The 19820-nt window shown below is 34.3% G+C and overlaps 1 protein-coding gene across 1 annotated transcript; it reads right to left on the bottom strand.

Moving 5' to 3' along the window:
* Positions 1-5612: 5612 nt before the first annotated feature.
* On the bottom strand, positions 5613-7402 carry LOC132607077 (protein CANDIDATE G-PROTEIN COUPLED RECEPTOR 7-like). The gene has a single exon (XM_060320887.1). The coding sequence runs from the start codon at positions 7170-7172 to the stop codon at positions 5862-5864; it is 1311 nt and encodes a 436-aa protein (XP_060176870.1). The 5' UTR covers positions 7173-7402; the 3' UTR covers positions 5613-5861.
* Positions 7403-19820: the final 12418 nt, after the last annotated feature.

Genomic DNA, 19820 nt, shown 5'->3' with positions numbered 1-19820 from the left:
AGATAAATAAATTAGGAAGTTTGACTGTTTGACATTATAGTGTGAGCGTGTGAGGCAAGGAAAATGTGGGAGCATCAATATTAAATGTGATAATGCTACATGTGCTACGTGCACTATAGTAATAAGTTTATACTATTAGCTGTGGAAGTGCTATAATCGTGCAATTTTTTAATTTTTGCAATCAGGTTGACTTAAAATTCAAATATAGAGAAATATTGATCGAGCGTTCGAGTGGGTTGTTATGTGTATATCATGCAACTTGACAAAGGTGTAAAAAGTAAATGAGTTAATGGAACCAATCAAGGTTTGTTAATTGTATAAAAACTATATAGTGCCAAAAATATCCTAGATTGAAAGATCTGTTAGAAATTAGGAGCAAAATGAAACTTTGCTCTAACCACGATATAATATTAGAGCAAAGTAAATTCTACCCAAATTGAAGATTAAAGAAAAGTTCATCGCACAAACCATCTCGCGTTAGCTACGTATGAGACAAAATGAAAATGAGTCGATATTGATGGAAATACAGTCAAGAGTTTTCATGGATAAGTTTCCTTTCTTTCTTTTTCTTGACAAGGACAACTCCTAGGTTTACTAAAAATTAAACCTGGAGCCAAACATATACTAATACCCATTAATCATTTCTTATTCATTACTTAACCTCTTTTCCTCGACATTTTAAATATCCTTGAATCGTGGTGTTTTATCTAATCATCTTTTTCCTAAGTGGAGTTTTACCTAATCCAACTTAAGTATATGAGTGGAAAAATGACTGGATGCTGTTTGAGTTAGTCCAAACTCCAGAGTTAATAAAATCAATCTTTTTTTAATTAATCTGGGTAAATTGTAAACACCTAAAGCGTGTACAATTAGTATATTCTTTCAGCTTTTAAATATATCTTTTTACCAAGATTTTTATAACTTTTTGGTAATCCATGAAACTAAATATCCTTTCAAAAAATATATTATGAACTCTCTCTCCATTCCATTTATGTCGTCATTATCCTTTTCCATATAAACATAATTTTAATTTTATATTCTTTAAAATTCTAAATAGCTTTAACCGTGTTTCAATCACAAAACAAAGGTATTTATAAGATTATTTATCAAATAGATCAACTATTTATTATCAATTTTAATACTTTCATCCGAAGAGGGAATTATTTATTTATAAATCATATGCTACACTTGATTTTATCACTTACTTCTAATCAACTAATTATGTAAGATTTTCTTTCTTATAAACAATTTCATGAATCAGAACTCACAAATGAAGGAGATTTTTCTTCTAGACGTTATTTATTGAAAGATATATATGGGAGGCTTTGAATAGTTGGGTATCATCCATTGTGAAAATTAAAGAGTCGATGCAGCCAATTTGTAGCTTTCAGAACTGAAGTTCCATGCACTACAATCCAAAATAATTTTCTACTTTCTTTTGATTTAGATCCCGTTTGGACATGGTTTGAAATCATGTTTGGACATTCAATTTGGATATTTTAAGGAGTATTTTCTCTTATAGACATAAAAATCTCACAAGTTGTGAAAACTATCAAAACATTCTCAATTCTTATACAATCTTACCAAATAAGCAAGTCATAGTTCATAACAAAATTAATACGTTAATTCATAACAACCGGCTCAAAATTAATACTAGAAGACCTTTCTAAAAATACAACATCAATTGATCAAATTTTAGTTCAATAAAAAAAGAAAATTTAACATGAATAGTAATGTAACTACTCTTTGATATAATCCTGGTACGGACAATCTCTTCACGCCGAGCATGCATTTCTAGACATAAATAAAATTTGATGGAAGTTAATGAAATTGATAAATGATTGATGGGGGTAATTGTTAAAAATATCTACCAACTTATGGGTTTTTTTTATAAAATATAAACTTATGGGTTAAATTTTATATTTAAAAAAGTTGAAACCATGGTTTCAAACCCCAAATCATGCCTTTTGGATGATTTGGGGTTTGAAACCATGGTTTCAAACATGACTGAAAACGCATGTCCAAACGTAAACCATGATTTGAAAACGCATGGCCAAACGCCACTTACTAAACCGTTGACGATATTAAATGACAAACGGTTTCATACATGTTCAAAAGAAAGAAAAGAAAATTAATTCTCGTGCTGCTCGTTGTTGATACTATAGATAGCAAGTCCTCTTATAATAAGAGGAGATTATGAAATTTTAAATTGAGCATCTTTTTACTTTTGAGCCTTGGATTTTTACTATAGATTTCATGTATGAGTTCTTCCTCACTCTTTCTTCTTTATTGTAATTGAGGCTTTGTGTGGATTCTTCTCTGGTTTGGTTCAATTACATGGTTGTGTCGATTAAGCTCTTGATATATATTCATGCTTGGTTTTTTTTTTTTTTTTTGGTTTCCCACGTGATATTTGTTACCTGCTTTGAGACCCCGACTAATCCAGAATCGCATTGTGCAAAATCCATTAAGGGGGAAATGCACCCCACCTGAATTTTTTCCTTTCTCAAGATCAAAACCGAGACCTCTATTTAAGGATAAAGGAATCCCATACATTCCTCCACGACCCTTAGTCTTCTTCCTTCTTATCTCTGTTTAATCGTCCTTGGCTGTAGATTATTTGTATGATCTGAGCAAGGGTTCATCCTTGAGATTGTGTCCATTTTCATCCCTCTAATTGATTCTCTATTGTTCCTTTATCCTGTGTTTTTCTTGTGTTTGTCCTCATGCCAGTTCAATGCCAACGTCATCAATAAAATATTAGCATTTATATCTAAAAAAATTATGGCCTTTCCATACTTTAACCCACACCAGACAATTACTTGAGAGCAATAAGAGACGTTCTAAAGAGGATCAAATATCCTATCAGATGGGCTTTCTTATTGCTGCTATTGCTCATATTTCGCTTTAAAGGTGCAAACATCAACTAGTAGAACAAAACTTACAAATCAACAGAGAGTTCAATATATCAAGAAGTATGAGCTGATAACAAACGTCTTTTCTGATGGAACTTCTTATCAATTTGGATCCCGCAAATTATGTTCATCTTTCATATGCTTCCAAGTTTTACTTATCTATCAAGATTATCATGTAAAACCAAACACAGAGATCTGGTTGAAATTTTATTGTTTTCCGTTCATGGAGCTTATACTTCTCATATGAAATCAATCATTTGCCTTGAGTTAAGGAGCAAGGCGTGCCTGATATAAAAGTTTAAGGAGCAAGGCATGCCTAATATAAAAGTTAGCTGATCAATCCCTCCAACAAAGTTCAAAAAAAATATGCAAACAATAAAGAAAGGCGTATGTTCAGATGTTAGCATTTTTGTTTAGGAAGTGATTATTACACTTTAACTGCTCCAACAAGTGGATCAAAGCAGAACCCTGAAATATCTGGAGAGTAGCATTACATTTTCACAGGATATGTTTGAGGATGGTCACATTACCAAAACACTTTTACTAGGAGTACCGTACTAACTGAATTTCAAAAGGAAAAGAGTGTTTATGTCGATCCGTAAGAAAAATCAGCAGAGCAAAGAGACAAGGATGGGAACGCTAAATTCATTAGCTACCAGGAAGTGAAAACAAGTATGATGCTGAAATCACCATTTTCAGCAGCATAATAGACTATCGCCATCTCACGAAACCATATCAGCTAGAAAAAGTATAGGAACCAACCTTGTTTCCTAACAGAACATGCAGAAAATACCTAATTATATAACAACTATTGTTTCCAAGTCAAGATTGTTTGATTTAGCAGCTTTCTAGTTTAGAAGATTAAAAAATTAGAAGCCAGCTAAACGGTTTCTCACGTAAAGTCAGATTTGTCTTGATGAATAGCAGAACGTCAATTAATGTAATCTATTGCATCATGGTTCCTGGAGATGGATGTGTGGCCACACCAGGAGTGACAGGATTAGGAATGAGGATATTCGGGACAAGGTGGGAGTGACCTCGGTGGAAGACAAGATGCGAGAAGTGAGATTGAAATGGTTTGAGCATGTGAAGAGGAGAGACACAGATGCTCCAGTGCGGAGGTGTGAGAGGTTGGCCATGGATGGTTTCAGACGAGGTAGGGGTAGGCCGAAGAAGTATTGGGGAGAGGTAATTAGACACGACATGGCACAGTTACAGCTTACCGAGGACATGACCTTAGATAGGAGGGTTTGGCGGACCCAAATTAGGGTAGAAAGCTAGTAGATAGTCTCATTATCCTATCTTATTAGTAGTCGCATTATCGTAGTATAATTTCTTGCGCTCTGATTTATGCTATTATCTGTTATTTCATGTACTTTGATTATTCTATGTTATCTGTGTAGCTTGCGTTACTTCATTTCCATATTGCTTTGAATCTCTTAGTCTTATCTGACCTCTATTTATGTTTTTATTGAGCCGAGGGTCTTTCGAAAACAACCGTCCTACCTTGGTAGGAGTAAGGTCTGCGTACACTCTACCCTCTCCATACCCCACGTTGTGGGATTTCACTGGATTGTTGTTGTTGTATTGCATCATGGTTCCTTAAGCCGTCTGCAAGTGGTCTCAGATCTCAGTGACGGTCCATACAACAAATAAAAAACTAAGAAATCCCACCAATATACCATCCCTGATCTATTCCCTTCCACAGATTCTTTGATAATAAGCTCTTTGACCTATGCCCCGTTGTTTATGACTCCTCATTGTTTGATGTAAAATGCTTTATAAGATAAAGCACGTTCTCAATCATTTCAGCTGGAACATTGATGGTAAATTTATTGGCAAAAGCATGCAATAGTATCGCGAGTCATGGTTGGAGGCGGAAGTGACAAAAGAGAGTAATGAAAGGTATGACCAATTTGAGTTGCAGGGATAAAGTCAAGTGGAGAATCACTTACAAGTTACAGCTCATTAGGGCACAAGGTGTTATTCTTTTAATACAAAACAATTTCAACACCAACCCTTCGAATAGGAAAGTATTGTTACGGCTTAATGAAAGATCTATGACCTTTAACCACCTAGCCAATAACTTTCTTAATAACTAGGACAGCCACAAGACATCTCGGTAGATATCGTGTGCTCAACCTCAATGAAGCAACATGATTACCTAGCAAATGAACTATAAAAATCCTCCGCCAATGAACAAAGATCATTTTGGCATATCTTTGGTGTTGTCCATATTGACAGAGATGAGAACAGAGCAAGACCAATTTTTTTCAGTTCTGATTCTGATCCTCTCGATATGCCAATAGCTCCTAGACCAGACTGTGCATTCAGCTTATATGGACACCATATCCAAAAAGTTAATCAAGAAAACCAAACTATAGCATATATACTAAGAGAGATTAAAATATTGCTTCAGAAATTCAGAGTAAACAAATAAGACACAGATGCCATATCGTTGACAAAATTTGGTCAGTAGTCTGGAGTGATGAAAAATTATGGAGCAAACAACAGAACATGGAACAAAATGGCGCATAACCAGACAGATAGCAAGCAGTCATTATCATCCAACTGAACCTACATAAACACAGCTACACTAAAGTTCTCAATGGAAAACAATGAACTTTACAATTTCACATTCAAGCACACAAACTTCCAGAGGGAGGGAAGTAGAGAAAAAAGACCAACAAGGGAAAATCATGATAAAGCACTATATCAACGAAAATGAGGTTTACATAACAATTACAATGAAAGAACTTCCAATATCCAAAAATGAAACCGCTGTTCCATGATTATAGTGCTATTACTACAACCCAAAGTATTGTTTAATAAAAGTAAAAGGAAGAGTGAATGATATATCATCCCAGCTAACCTAACTTATAACTTCAGTGAACTCACAGTGTTAGGTTGCTTGCCAACCGCATAAAATGACAGGACTGCTCAACTTCACAGCTCAAACTCCTCGTCCCGAAGAGCCAACTCAGCAGCCTCTTCTTCCTCCTCATCAAGAACAAAGTACTCGTTCTTCTCCTCTGGCCTAAACATGTAAAACATCACAATGTAGAACGCTAAACTGGCGATCTCCTCAGCAGCATATGCCACCCATTGGTACCTATAAGCAGCAATCGTCCTCAACGCAAACACAACAATCCTCGTAAAGTACAAGTACCCGATCACCACAATGTAAAACTGCCTAAACAAAGTCAATTTCGACAAGTTCCTCGCAGCCTTCCCATCAGTCTTTGACGTCTCCCTCAACGACCTAATCGACCAAACAATCGGAAAGATAATAGCACAACAACAAATGATATCAACAATCAAAAACACCTGATTCCAAGTAACCCAATCCCTAATAAACGGACCCGTTTCACCAATCACAATCGACGCCAAGTTAGCCAAAACCTGAAGTGGGATCACAATCATCAAAACTTTCTTCTCCCTTTCTTGCAAAAATGGCTTCAAAAACGACCACCCAGTACCAATCAAAACAATAACCGTAAACAACAAAACAACACGAATCGACTGAAAAAAGTAAAACAAAACATCCCAACCATGAGCAGTACCAGTAACCTTAACATAATGCTTATCCTCAGCCGCGAAAATCATATTCAAAGCTTTCATTACAACTAATGCAGCCATAAGCATATGAATCCGATGAACAGATTTCTTGTTTTTCAAACATACAGACAACCATAACCCTAAAAACCCAACATAAACGAACGAAAATATAAAATATAATGAGGGGAGCTGCGTTAAACCAGCAGATAAATAATCTTTAACTTGATTATCAAGATTATATAATTCGGTACGTACATCCATTGATACTTTAGATTCAGGTGCACAATTAGCGAAAAAAAGGGAATATTCATTAGGTGAAGTAACAGGATAAGATCGATTAAATGAAGAATGTGGGGGTGGTGAAAGATCACGGAAAGTGAAGAGTAAATTAATGAATTTCGAATCAAGTACACAAAATGTAGGGTTTTGTTGTAATTCTAAAAGGACTTGAATTAAGGCTTCTTCGGATAATAGAAAAAACCCGAGACGTGACGGGTCGGGTGTTGCTAATGTGGATATAACGGAAACGGATGAAACGGTTATTGAGGCTTGACCCGTATGTGTAAACCCGAAACGCTCGAATAGGATCATGGCACGTGGATCCGATGAGATTTTGAGTTTTTTTATCTCGCCGGTGGTCAAGGAAGCGAGACATAGGAGGAGGAGGAGAAGGAAAGGGAGGAGGGGTAGTTTTGTCATTTTGCAAATGGGAATGGAAACGCCGGCGGCGGCGCGTGGCGGGTTAACGGTGGTTTGTGGAGTAGTAGCGATTAAGGTGGGATTGAAATGAAATGAATAGAACGGGTAGATATAAGGAAATGACGGAATTAGCCTTTCAGGCGTTTAGATCTGGATCTCGTTTGGAGAAAAAAGGTAAACAATAGTCTTGATTATGAAGTTATCGAGTAAAGTTTATGGTGGCATTTATGAAATTGATATTTACGTTATATAGCAGGAAATGAGATGTCTCGCCTCTTATAATTTAAATGAAAGAAAATGATTTTTTTTCCCATCTTTTATATTATTTTTTTTTCAGATCTCTTATATGTAAAAAATAAAAAATTTTGATAAAAGAGTCATAATTCTAAAAACAGTTTGTAAAGGCCTAAAAAACAATTTCTCCCTTATTCTTAGCCTTTTACAATTTGAATAAAGAAAATGACTCTTTCAAGTCTCTTATGTATTTTTTTCACATATCTTGTGTATAAAAAATGAAAATTTCTGATAAAAGAGTCATAATTCTAAAAACAGTTTGTAACATTTTTGAGTTAAAAATAAAGGGTGTACATTTTACCAAATACTATGTTTCAATTTGTTTGAACCTATTTCCTTTTTAGTCTGTGTCAAAATGAATGACCTCTTTTCTAATTTGGAAATAAATTCACTTTATGAATGATTTACAGCCACACAAATTTTCAAGGCTTATTTTGAACCATAAGTTTCAAAAGTCTTCCCTCTTTCTTAAATATCGTGTTCAATCAAATGAGTTCATATAAATTAAAACAGAGAGAGTAATATATAGAAATTTCATTATAAATAAATTTTTAAAAACAAAACTACTCCACACGATTGGTAGTATTAGAGTATTCTATAGACCGGAAAAATATATTTACTACTATATAGAAGAAGAGTGAGTTAATCTCTTAGGATCGTCGTGGACATGGTTGTTATAGTGGCCATTAAAGTTAGTTTTTAGGACATATTGTCCTATCACTCATATTGCTGAATGACAACTTGCACCGTAGGCTCAGCTTATGTCATTTCACGGACACCACTTTCCCCAAACCCCCAAATACACGTAATCATAATTCAAACATGGATTGTTACTTTAATTAAAGAAAAAATCAGGTCTGCCATTTTTATTTGTCTGCTTTATTTTTAATTTTGCAGTGAACAGGTAATTGTTCTATTTTTAAATAAATTATTTATCAATTGAATTTAAAATCTTTACTACTATTACAGAAGGGTTACATTAATTTTTTTTAACTTTAATTATAAATTTGGATATGAAATCTTTAAGTTTTTTGAATTAAGTTTACATATTTAAAAACTAAATAAAAAGTACTATAAATTATAATAATGGACAATTTAAACTATTTAAAAGTGATATGAGAAACATTGCAACTTATAATATCTTTCTTATAGTTTTCAAATATCTAAACTTTAATTTTAAAATATTAAATTAATTAATCTGATTTAGTTCCAATCTCTTGAGAATTGAAACATGACACGAGAGAGAGAGAGTAGTAAATCACCACCATATTTAAATTATGTGACTATTTTTTGAAAATTTTGCAAATTAATTAAAAGAAATTCTGCTGGACTTAACCATAATAATCCATAATAATTTATCTTTACAGATAGTTTCGAACATTAATTTATGATAGTAAGTTCATAATTTTTTTCATTTCAACTATATATGAAAGATAGGGTTGTACTTGGAATTTAGGACTATAAGAATGCTATTTGAATTAATTGAATTATAATTGTTTTCATTACTCACTCCATCCCAATTTATATGGTATCATTTGACTAGGCACAATTTAAGAAAGAACCGAAGATTTTTGAAATATAAAGTCCAAAACAAGTCTTAAATATTTGTGTGGACCGTAAATCATCTAATAAAGTTAAGATGCTTCTGCAAATAGAATTAAAATGACATTCTTTTGTCGCGATAGACTAAAAAATAAAGTGTGCCGCGTAAATTATAACACATGAAGTATTAAACTGTCTTATTTTTCATGTTGGGCCCGTGCTTGCACAGGCTCGCCATCATCTAGTAATATAAGAAAAAGAAATGAAATGTAAGCGATTGGGAATCTATATATATAATAAAGCTGGGCAATAAGAGAGTGACGTGGCACCTTTCTTAGGCCAGGATTAATATTTATCTTTTTTCTTAGTTTTTTGAGATTTTTTCCCTTCTTTTGGTCTAAAACTATGAAAAATACCTTATTCATCTCTCCCCTCATTATTACTACAATTAATTACTTTTCCTTAAGTTCTTCCTTCCTTCTATACACAGCCGTTTTCTTCTTCCTATTATAGAGTGATTCTCTTCTCAGTTAGTCTCATTTAATTTCTTCCCAAAAATCACATCCCACAATCTCTTAATTACACCTCCACGTCCCCCAAATTCTGTTTTCTCTGGTTTTTTTCCTTTTTTATTGTTTTCATACATTTATTGTATTTAATGTCCACATATTTTAATTGCATTAATAAGGTCCAATCTACCATTTTCCCCTAATTAAGTCATATCAGCCGTTTATTTTCTTTTGCTTTCTCTAATAAAGTGATCATTTGTAACGTTTTTTTTAATTTTTAATGAATAGAGCATAAGAATCTGTCTACTATTTAAGTTGGATAGAAGAAGATTGCAGCAATCTTCCGGTTCCAGTTTGTTCATCCTATTAAATTATTGCATGATGGAGTAGTATTATATTCTTTTGTTCTTCCAACGATTTGAGGGAGTACTATTAAGTATTTATTTTCTCTGTTAGATTTTTTTACATTGTTGTTTTGTTTTTATATTAGTTTGATTTGTTTTATTATTGATCTGTCAGTTAAATTTTTGTGCTTTTGCCGATTTTACATTGTTGTATTTTTTTCGTTTCACTACTCCAGCAAAAGTCTATGAAATTAAATATGTTTCGATTTCTTCTACCCTTTATCGAAATTAATATCATGTACCAATTCTTTTTTTCTTTTTTTTGTCCGTTTTTAGGATGAAGACCTCAAGGAGCTTCGTTATCTTGCGAAAAATCAACTGCAGGAGTAAAAAATTGTTGAAAGGCGAAAGAGACAAGGCAGTTCTTGAGGTTCTTGATGTAATGTTGTAATCACAAAAAAGTTACAAAGGAAATTCCTAATATGTTGTATTCTTTTGCAGTAATTTATGTACAAAAGCTGAAGAAGAATTTTATCTTTAAGATATCCGATTTCCTATCTTTGCTTTTCTTAATTATTTTCTAAATATGCAAAGATAGGAGTCAACAAAGAAAATAACAGGAAGGAAGACAAAATGTGGAGTTGTAGAAATGAAAGGCGGTAAACTCAGCTTATTTCTACCCCTTAATTTACCGTAATTCTTTTTTCGAAAAACTATCACTCTTTGAACAACTAAAATCATTTTATTTACACTTAGGCCTTTTAATTTGATAGTACGTATATTTTGCTGAAATAAGCTATTCTATTGTATGCATATGCGTAAGAAATTTATTCTATTTTATCTCGAGTACATTTATAACGGTAGCACTTTCACATAAAAGAATTTGACATTTTTCTGAAAAACGAGCATGTGGAGAATTAAGAAGGAAAAATGAAAAACATATAAAAAAAAGAAGAAGGAAAAGGATAGTAATAAATATAGAAGAGATTCTTACGATTTAATTTAGTGAATTTGGATTATATTTATTCGGTTTTGATTTTATTTTTCCCTTTCATTCTTCTTTTATTGTTGTTATTAGTTTAGAATGAAAAATAGAGAAAAATATAAAAGTAAGTGTCAGAAATAAATTACACCAAAATGTTAAAGTTGATCCATCTAGATCTGAAGTCTAAAATAGTTTTTAAGTAAGCAAATGTTTATAAAATTTACTTATACGAAATACTTTTTCATTTATCTATTCTTAAAAGATCTGCCGATGAAAACCCAGTTCACCTAAGTCTACTTCTAATAAAAGATATCATAACTTTTATTTGATATAATATTAATTATTGTATGCATATACATAAAAAATTTAATCTATTCTATCTCGAGTAAATTTATAATGATATCAATTATATCCCTTATATATTAATGTTGTGGTTGTATCGCACGAAGCGCGGGCTACTACACTAGTTAATTTATACATTTGTTTAATCTCAGTATGGTTTCACATTCAACGAGTTTTCTTTAACGTATCGTTGAGTCTCATTGGGATTTTGGAAAAACGTCCAAAACTAAGACAACTTGCAGTTAATTATGGACAATTGGACATTGCACTAGAAGGTTAAATACAGCTCAAGTTGGTACAGGTTTATGTTTTTCTTTCAACACCAACAATATTTTTCTATTATATACAAGTGTCAAAGAAGGACCAACACAACATCAAATATTTATATCAAAAGCTTTATAAGTTGCACACGCAATGAATGCTTTTATTATAAGCTATATAACTTGTATACTTTATCCAACTATTTTTTAATCTCACATGAACATATGTCATAGTACTTAATATTTATTCTCTTTTCATGTATAGACATATGCACTTCAATTTTAATTCTCCGACACATTTATTTCCTCCGTATACTTTTACTTGTTCACTTTGGACTTTTCACGTTCTTGCTGAATATTTTATTCTCTTCTCATGTATAGACGTATCCAGTTCAATTTTAATTCTCCTGCACAAATTGATTTCCTCCGTGCATTTTTACTTGTTCACTTTTGACTTTTCACGTTCTTTAAGAATTAATAAATCCCACTTGGATATATGTCACAGTACTAAATATTTATTCTCTTCTCATGTATACACGTATGCACTTCAATTTTAATTCTCCGACACATATTTATTTTCTCGGTGCACTTTTACTTGTTCACTTTAGACTTTTCACGTTCTTGCTGAATATTTATTCTCTTCTCATGTATACATGTATGCACTTTAATTTTAATTCTCCGACACATATTTATTTCCTTCGTGCACTTTTACTTGTTCCCTTTTGACTTTTCACGTTATTTAAGAATTAATAACTGAAGTACTCCCTCCGTCTCATATTACTTGACTTTTCACGTTCTTTAAGAATTAATAAATGAAGTACTCCTTTCGTCCCATATTACTTGGTCACATTATTATACCTGACTTTTCACGTTCTTTAAGAATTAATAAATGAAGTACTCCCTTCGTCTCATATTACTTGGCCACATTACTAAAAATATACTCTATTCTATATTTTTCTTCTTCTTATATATAAACGCCCAAGGTGGACGAACACAATAACAATAAGTTGTACAAAAAGCAGCTGAAATTGTACTCTAAGCAGGGACTAACATGTGTACATTTCAGAAGTTGAATATTATTCTACCTCTTGGGTGTTTACTTTTTAAGTCCCCACAGGTCCGTAGTGTCTTCATTGTCCTTTCATTTCCTTCATTTGGCATATGCTCCCTCTGTCTCAATTTAAGTGTCTACGTTTGACTAGACATGGAGTTTAAGAAATAAAGATAGACTTTCAAATCTTATGGTTCTAAATTAAAAATGTGTATAATATAATAAAATATCCTTTGAATCTTGTGATTATAAACTTGACATGTAGGATATTTGAATTGTTAACTTACTGTCACGCTCTGAACCATGGCCTGGGCGAAAGATGGCACTCGGTGCCTGACTGTATGTGACCGAGCGAACCACATGGCTTGCTGAATCATTATGAGGCATACATGAGCGGAAATATAATGTGAAGTGCATGATGAGCTTTTGTAAAACATAGTAAGTCATAATATTAAACATAAGTACTTGATTAAGTCATGAATGCGGGCAATATCATAAATGAGCCAAACCGGCTAACCAACTCTGGAAGTCTAACATGACACTTGTCTTGTCTATGAAACCTCTAACATGAGTCTGAAACACGTAGCATACTTGCCGGGACAAGTATTACTTTATCAACATTACAAGTATTACTTTATCACAAATTTTAAATGGTTCGTCTGTTTCCTTTTAGGATTCGTACTCGTTAAATTAATTTTTACTTTATACACACTAATTACTATTTGTATTCACATAATATATTTTGTACTAACTATTAAATTAGAAACCCATACATTAACTAATTCGGCCAACTGAACAGACCAGCCCATACCCATTTTCTACACTAATAGACCAACCCATACCCATTTTCTACACTAACGGACCAGCCCAATACCCGTTTCATTTCGACCCGACCGGCCCACCCTTTTACACAAAATCATCATCTGCCCTATTTTTTTTTTCCATTCACCTGCACCCCCCTTCACCCCAACGTCTCTCTCTCTCTCTCTTCTTCAACTCACCACCGCTCCTTCCACTACCCTCACGCTCCTCTCCACTCACCACTGTCCCCCCACGTCTCTGTCTCCTCTGTCCCCCGCTTCGTCTCTCTCCTACGCTCCTCTCTCTCCTCACTCTATAAAAGGAGGGAAGCCTACACCTTGAAAGGGGGGTCATTTTCAGTATTTTGAGGAATCAGCAGTATTTTTGAGGGATTTCTGGAATAAAAAATCCAATCAAGTTAGACAAATCAACAAGAAAATAGATCGAGAAAAAATGGGTATTTTTGGGGAAAAAAGGGGGATTTTTCTTGAGCAAAAAAACCAAATCAACTTTAGATAAACAGATCGGAAAATCCCCTGAAAAACAAGGTCGGGAGAAAGGGAAAATTATCCTCAAAAGATAGCCTCACTCGCAAAAGAACAGCCAACATATTACTTCATTTTTTGCTTTTCGATTTGAACTTTAGCTACTTTAATCAGGTTCGGTTTCGTTCGAGTTCGAGTTCGAGCATAAATCCGAGACCCCGACACCTCAGTTCATTGCGCGCAAAAAAGGTAAACCTCGACACATTTATCGCTTGTAGTCTTTAGTTTCTGTTTTAGTTAAAAAAATTAATTTGTTCTGCCATCTTTAGTGGTTATATACTTTCTTTGTTGTCGTATTATTCGTTTGATGTTTGGGAGCTGTTAGGATAGATTGATAACTGCTAAAATGAATTTGAAAGACGTATACGGTAGCTTGGATGTTTAGACTGAATTCTCAGGAGTTAGAACCTATTAAAGCCGAATATACATAGGATATACAGTGAGTTATCAAGTTAAGAAGAAGGTATACATTCGATATACATCTGATATACACACCGTGGTATGTATATCTTAGGTATATTGTGTATATGGTTAAAACAGGTAGTAGCACATTAAGCCTACATGTTAAACGAGTAAAGGAATGGGCTTAGCTTTAACTCAACCTTGCAGCTGCAAATTCCTTAGCAAGTGGCTCTAAAAATCTAGCTCCAATTCGTTGAGGAGTCAACATACCACTGTGTTGTTGTCCATTAAAGTCATTCGGATCTGTTTCAGTTAAGATTTACAGAATCGAGATTACGAGTGCGATTTCGAACTTAGAATATACAATAGTCTCCTTTCACGTACTTTGATCAAGTTTGGTTTGTTTGCTTGCTGCATGTTTTCCAAAGTTCGTTCTATATCTGTTTTAACCACATGAACTTAGCTTTATGTTACTTTTTTTTGTTTGGTTTTCTACTGATTTTATTCTTTGTTCAGTTATAGAGTGAGCTTTGTGTTCTATATCTATTTTAATCACTTAATAGCTTTCTTCTTCATAAACTGTGAATCGTTGTTTAACTCCTGTGTTGGGATTGTTTACTTTAAGGTTGGAATTATGATTTTTATTTGACATATTAACTTTGGACTAGGCTCTTTTTTTAGGTTTTAGAAGTGCTGAAGTTTACTAATTTTTCCTTGATCAAAAGTGCTGAAAGTTATTGGAAATCAGCAGCATTCTCTCTTTCAAAGTTTTTCTCTTCTAAGTCTGAAAAAGGGTCGTAAAGCATGCCCTTTCATTTCCAGATCCCTCAAGTCCAAAAACATCCCATTTAACCTCTACTTTGCTGTTTTATTTGAATCTTATCCAACTCAAAAGAATATGAAGGTTTTGGTTTTGAAAGTTTATTCGGATGTGCACATTTTGCTTAACTAATATGAGCATATTTTAGGAGCATGTATCAAATGTTAGATGCCAACTTCTTCAATTCAAAAAAAAAATTGTTTAGAAACAGCCTTGTAGACCTCTTGTTCTGAGTAGACATTATGGCTATCGATAGGTCTGAACTGCTTCCCCTCTTATGCTGATTTTGATCTACCCATACTGTTCATTGGCATATTTTCATGAATGTGTTTACATTGGATACCCTCTAAATTCTTTATGCCTATTATACTGGAAGCTAAACAGACCATAACAAAGAAAGACTGCCTTGGTCTTGCTATATCAAAAAATGGTTTAAAACCTCTTTTATGAATTATGTGTTTGCTTAGTTGTGTAGCTTCCTCGTCTATAACAAAACGTAGTATCAGCACTTTCCCAATACTGTAGATCTTTTTTTTACTTTCGGATAAACCATTTCTTTTGATCTGTATTGGCATTGTCAGTTGTTTATTTCATGAACGTGAAACCCCATGTACATTATGATGCACACCCGATATACACGAGTCGTTCAGTTTGGAAATTGAAACTGTCATACTTTATTTGTTTCTTTTGTTGTTTGGACGTGTTACTGGGCCTGCCTCTGTTTCCATTTCATCTGTTTTTTGTAAGACATTAGTTTCAGCTGTAGCTTCTGTTTTGGGCTGAATTACTACTGCCACATATCATTTTGAAACAAAAAAAGACTTATTGGTTTCAGGTTCTGGGGCCATTACTTTGGTTAGATATCTTCCGACTATTGTGGGTTGTTGCTTAATTGTTATGGGTTGCTGCACTTGTTTAATCTCTTTTTACTGCTAGTTTAGAAAACGTTAATATATTTAACTATAAGCAGTTCACTGATTAATTAAAGGTTATTAAGTAGTTGACAGATTGCTTCTATGTTCCCTATGAATATGTATACATGGAATGTACTAGTTATACATAGCACGTATATGATGAGTTGTTAATCTGTCCTTCTCTTGAGTTTACATTATGTATGTTTAGTTTTATTCATCGATCATGTAATGATCCTTTTCTTTCGTTTTATGCATGACGTCTCGCGCACGAGTCCAAGTGACTCGTCATCTTCCCCGCATTTTGGCGTTGGGCCAAAAGCCCAACATAATTTCTCTCGAGTCAGCCTTATACAGGGACAGCCCACGGCAGCAATATAAAGAGATTTGTTGGGCTTAAGCCCAATAACGTGAACAGTTTGCAGCGGTTGAGCCCATTTAAATCATCTTACTTCTCCATTTTATTTCTTCCGTACATTTAACTTGTATTGTATGACTAACATTTTTTTTTGCTTGTTAATTTAGATAAACCTTAGTGACATTAAGGGTTTAGTTTAGTAATGGGTAGTTAATTCCACAAATTACATTCACTTCTATTTTCTAAACTATTTATAGTATCTATAATATTTATTTGAGTAATTAATTTTCAAATAGTATGCCTACATACTTTTGGGTTAAAGGAATCATTTTTCATTCTTACCATCTTAGGAATTTTAGAACGTCACTAACACACAATATGAATCCAATTGTATTTTATAAACATTTTCAAGATTTACCCAATTATACATATTTTTAGCCGAAATTGGTTAAATAAAGAGTGATAAAAAAAATAGAAAGAAATTCATGGCCTTTTCATCATATTCAAAACATAAGTCCAGGCATTTCTATACCATCATATTCATATAATATCATTTTTACTTAAAGATCACATTTGTCAAATTATCTTTTAAAAGGCTATTATTCATAGGCAAATCATCCTATTTTCTACAAATCTTATTTTTGAATAACATTACTATATTTTTCATTTAAGGCCTTAACAATATCTTTAAGTCTCATTTAACATTTAGAATCTTCTTTTACGCAAATTATTATGTTTTCTACAAGTATTATTTTAAACAACACTATTATACTTTCGTTTAAAACCTTAACAACATTTATAAGTCGTATTTCAAAATAGCATTAAAAGTACTCTTTTATACAAATTATTATTTTCTACAAGTTCTATTTTAAATAGCATTCTTGCGTGTCTATCTATAACTTTAGCCATACTTACAAAGCTACTTTCTTTTCTATAATACTATATTTACACTTAGCCTAATTAATTATAAGTCCGGTCGGTTAACCATTGTTAATGAGTCTTAAAGGATGCCTAATACCTTCCCTTTAGACTAATTGAATCCTTACCTAGAATCATTTGGTTTCGTAGACTTTACAATAATATCAACTTTAGATAACTACTTTAATAAACTTTAGGTGTCCTAATTCACCGTAAATAATTAGGTGGCGACTCCTTAAAATAAAGCAAATTTAGGAATCTCCAATATGTTGTACTCTACTTCTACCCGGTTAAAATGGGGTATAACAACCACTAATGAGGAAAGGGCTCTATTCTGAACAACCACGCCGCCATCCTCGGAGTCTAAAAGTCGAACTCCAAAACTAGCCAAACGGTGAACTTCCTTGGTCATAACTCTCTTATCTGCATCAACGTGGGCTAAACTCCCCATGGAGCGCCGACTAAGAGCATCGGCTACAACATTCGCTTTCCCCGGATGATAGAGAATATCCATATCATAATCCTTAAGCAATTCGAGCCATCTCCTCTGCCTAAGATTCAGCTCCCTTTGCTTGAAGATATACTGCAGACTTTTATGATCTGTGAAAATATCAACATGCACTCCATACAAATAATGACGCCATATCTTAAGTGCAAAAACTACAGCTGTCAACTCTAGGTCATGAGTCGGATAATTCTTTTCGTGAACCTTGAGCTGACGAGATGCATAAGCTACAACCTTATCATGCTGCATTAAGACACATCCGAGACTAACTCCCGAAGCATCACAATAAACCACGAACCCTTCGGTTCCTTCTGGTAGCGTCAAAACTGGAGCAGAAATCAATCTCTTCTTCAACTCTTCAAAGCTTCACTCACAAGCATCTGACCATTGGAACTTAACCTTCTTTTGGGTCAACTTAGTCAACGGAGCAGAAATAGAGAAGAATCCTTCAACGAAACGTCTATAATAGCCTGCCAGACCCAAGAAACTCCTTATATCGGAAACTGAAGTGGGTTTGGGCCAACTCCTTACCGCATCAATCTTTTGAGAATCAACTTTAACACCTTCTCCTGAGATCACATGGCCTAAGAATGCCACTGACTTAAGTCAAAACTCACACTTTGAGAATTTTGCAAAAAGTTCGCGATCTTTAAGAGTCTGTAACACTATTCTTAGATGTTCTGCATGATCAACCTCATTACGAGAATGCACCAAAATATCATCAATGAAGACAATGACGAATAAGTCGAGATAAGGCTTGAAGACCCTGTTTATAAGATCCATGAAAGCAGCTGACGCATTTGTCAACCCAAATGACATAACAAGAAATTCAAAATGGCCATAACGGGTTCTGAAAGCGGTCTTTGGAATATCAACTTCCTTAACCTTTAACTGATGATAGCCCGATCTGAGGTCAATCTTGGAATAACATTGGGTGCCCTGAAGTTGGTCAAATAAGTCATCTATTCTAGGAAGAGGGTACCTGTTCTTAATGGTGACCTTGTTCAACTGACGGTAGTCTATACACATACGTAAGGAACCATCCTTCTTTCGGACAAATAAGACTTGCGCACCCCAAGGAGAAACACTAGGCCTAATAAACCCCTTGTCAAGAAGATCTTTCAACTGGGCTTTTAACTCTTTTAACTCTGTTGGAGCCATTCTGTATGGAGGAATAGATATCGGCTGAGTATCGGGAAGTAGATCAATTCCAAATTCAATCTCCCTATCAGGAGGGACTCCTGGAAGATCTTCGGGAAAGACCTCTGGAAATTCATTTACAACTTGGACGGACTGGAGAGTTGGAGTCTGGGCATTTGAATCCTTGACTCGAACTAGGTGGTAGATATAACCTTTGGAAATCATTTTTCTGGCTTTTAGGTAAGAAATAAATCTACCTCTGGGTACTACTGAATTACCCTCCCATTCTATGACTGGCTCATTAGGAAATTCGAATCTTACAACTTTAGTTCTACAACATACTGTGGCATAACATGAAGCTAACCAGTCCATACCCATGATCGCATCAAAGTCTACCATCTCTAACTCTGCTAAGTCAGCTATGGTTCTACGGTGATGGACTAAAACTGGGCAACCCCTATAAATACGCCTAGCTATGACTGACTCTCCTACTGGGGTGGACACTTCAAAGGGTTCATGCAACTTTTCCAGTTCAAACCCAAATTTCGTAGCAACAAAAGGGGTTACATAAGATAAGGTGGATCCTGGGTTAATAAGGGCATATACTTCAAAAGTGAAAACTGTGAGTGTACCTGTGACAACATCTGCTCTAGCCTCTGTATCCTGACGACCTGTCAATGCATACAAACGGTTCTGACCACCGCCTGTATTGCCGGACCTTGCCGTTCCACGCCCCTGCTGGGCCTGATTGTGACAAGGAGCTGCTGAATTTATGGATTGCGCCACGTTACCTCCAGTACCCTGTCTGGCTGATGGACAGTCTTTCTAAAAATGGCCCTTCTGACCACATCTAAAATAGGCATCAGTACCCACACGACACTCACCTGAGTGTCTCCTATTACACTTGCCGCATATCGGATG

The sequence above is a fragment of the Lycium barbarum genome, chromosome 8 (genome assembly GCF_019175385.1).
Source record: "Lycium barbarum isolate Lr01 chromosome 8, ASM1917538v2, whole genome shotgun sequence".
Classification (NCBI taxonomy): domain Eukaryota; kingdom Viridiplantae; phylum Streptophyta; class Magnoliopsida; order Solanales; family Solanaceae; genus Lycium; species Lycium barbarum.
The sequence above is the reverse complement of the archived record's forward strand: the minus strand, read 5'-3'. Positions and strand labels throughout refer to the sequence as shown.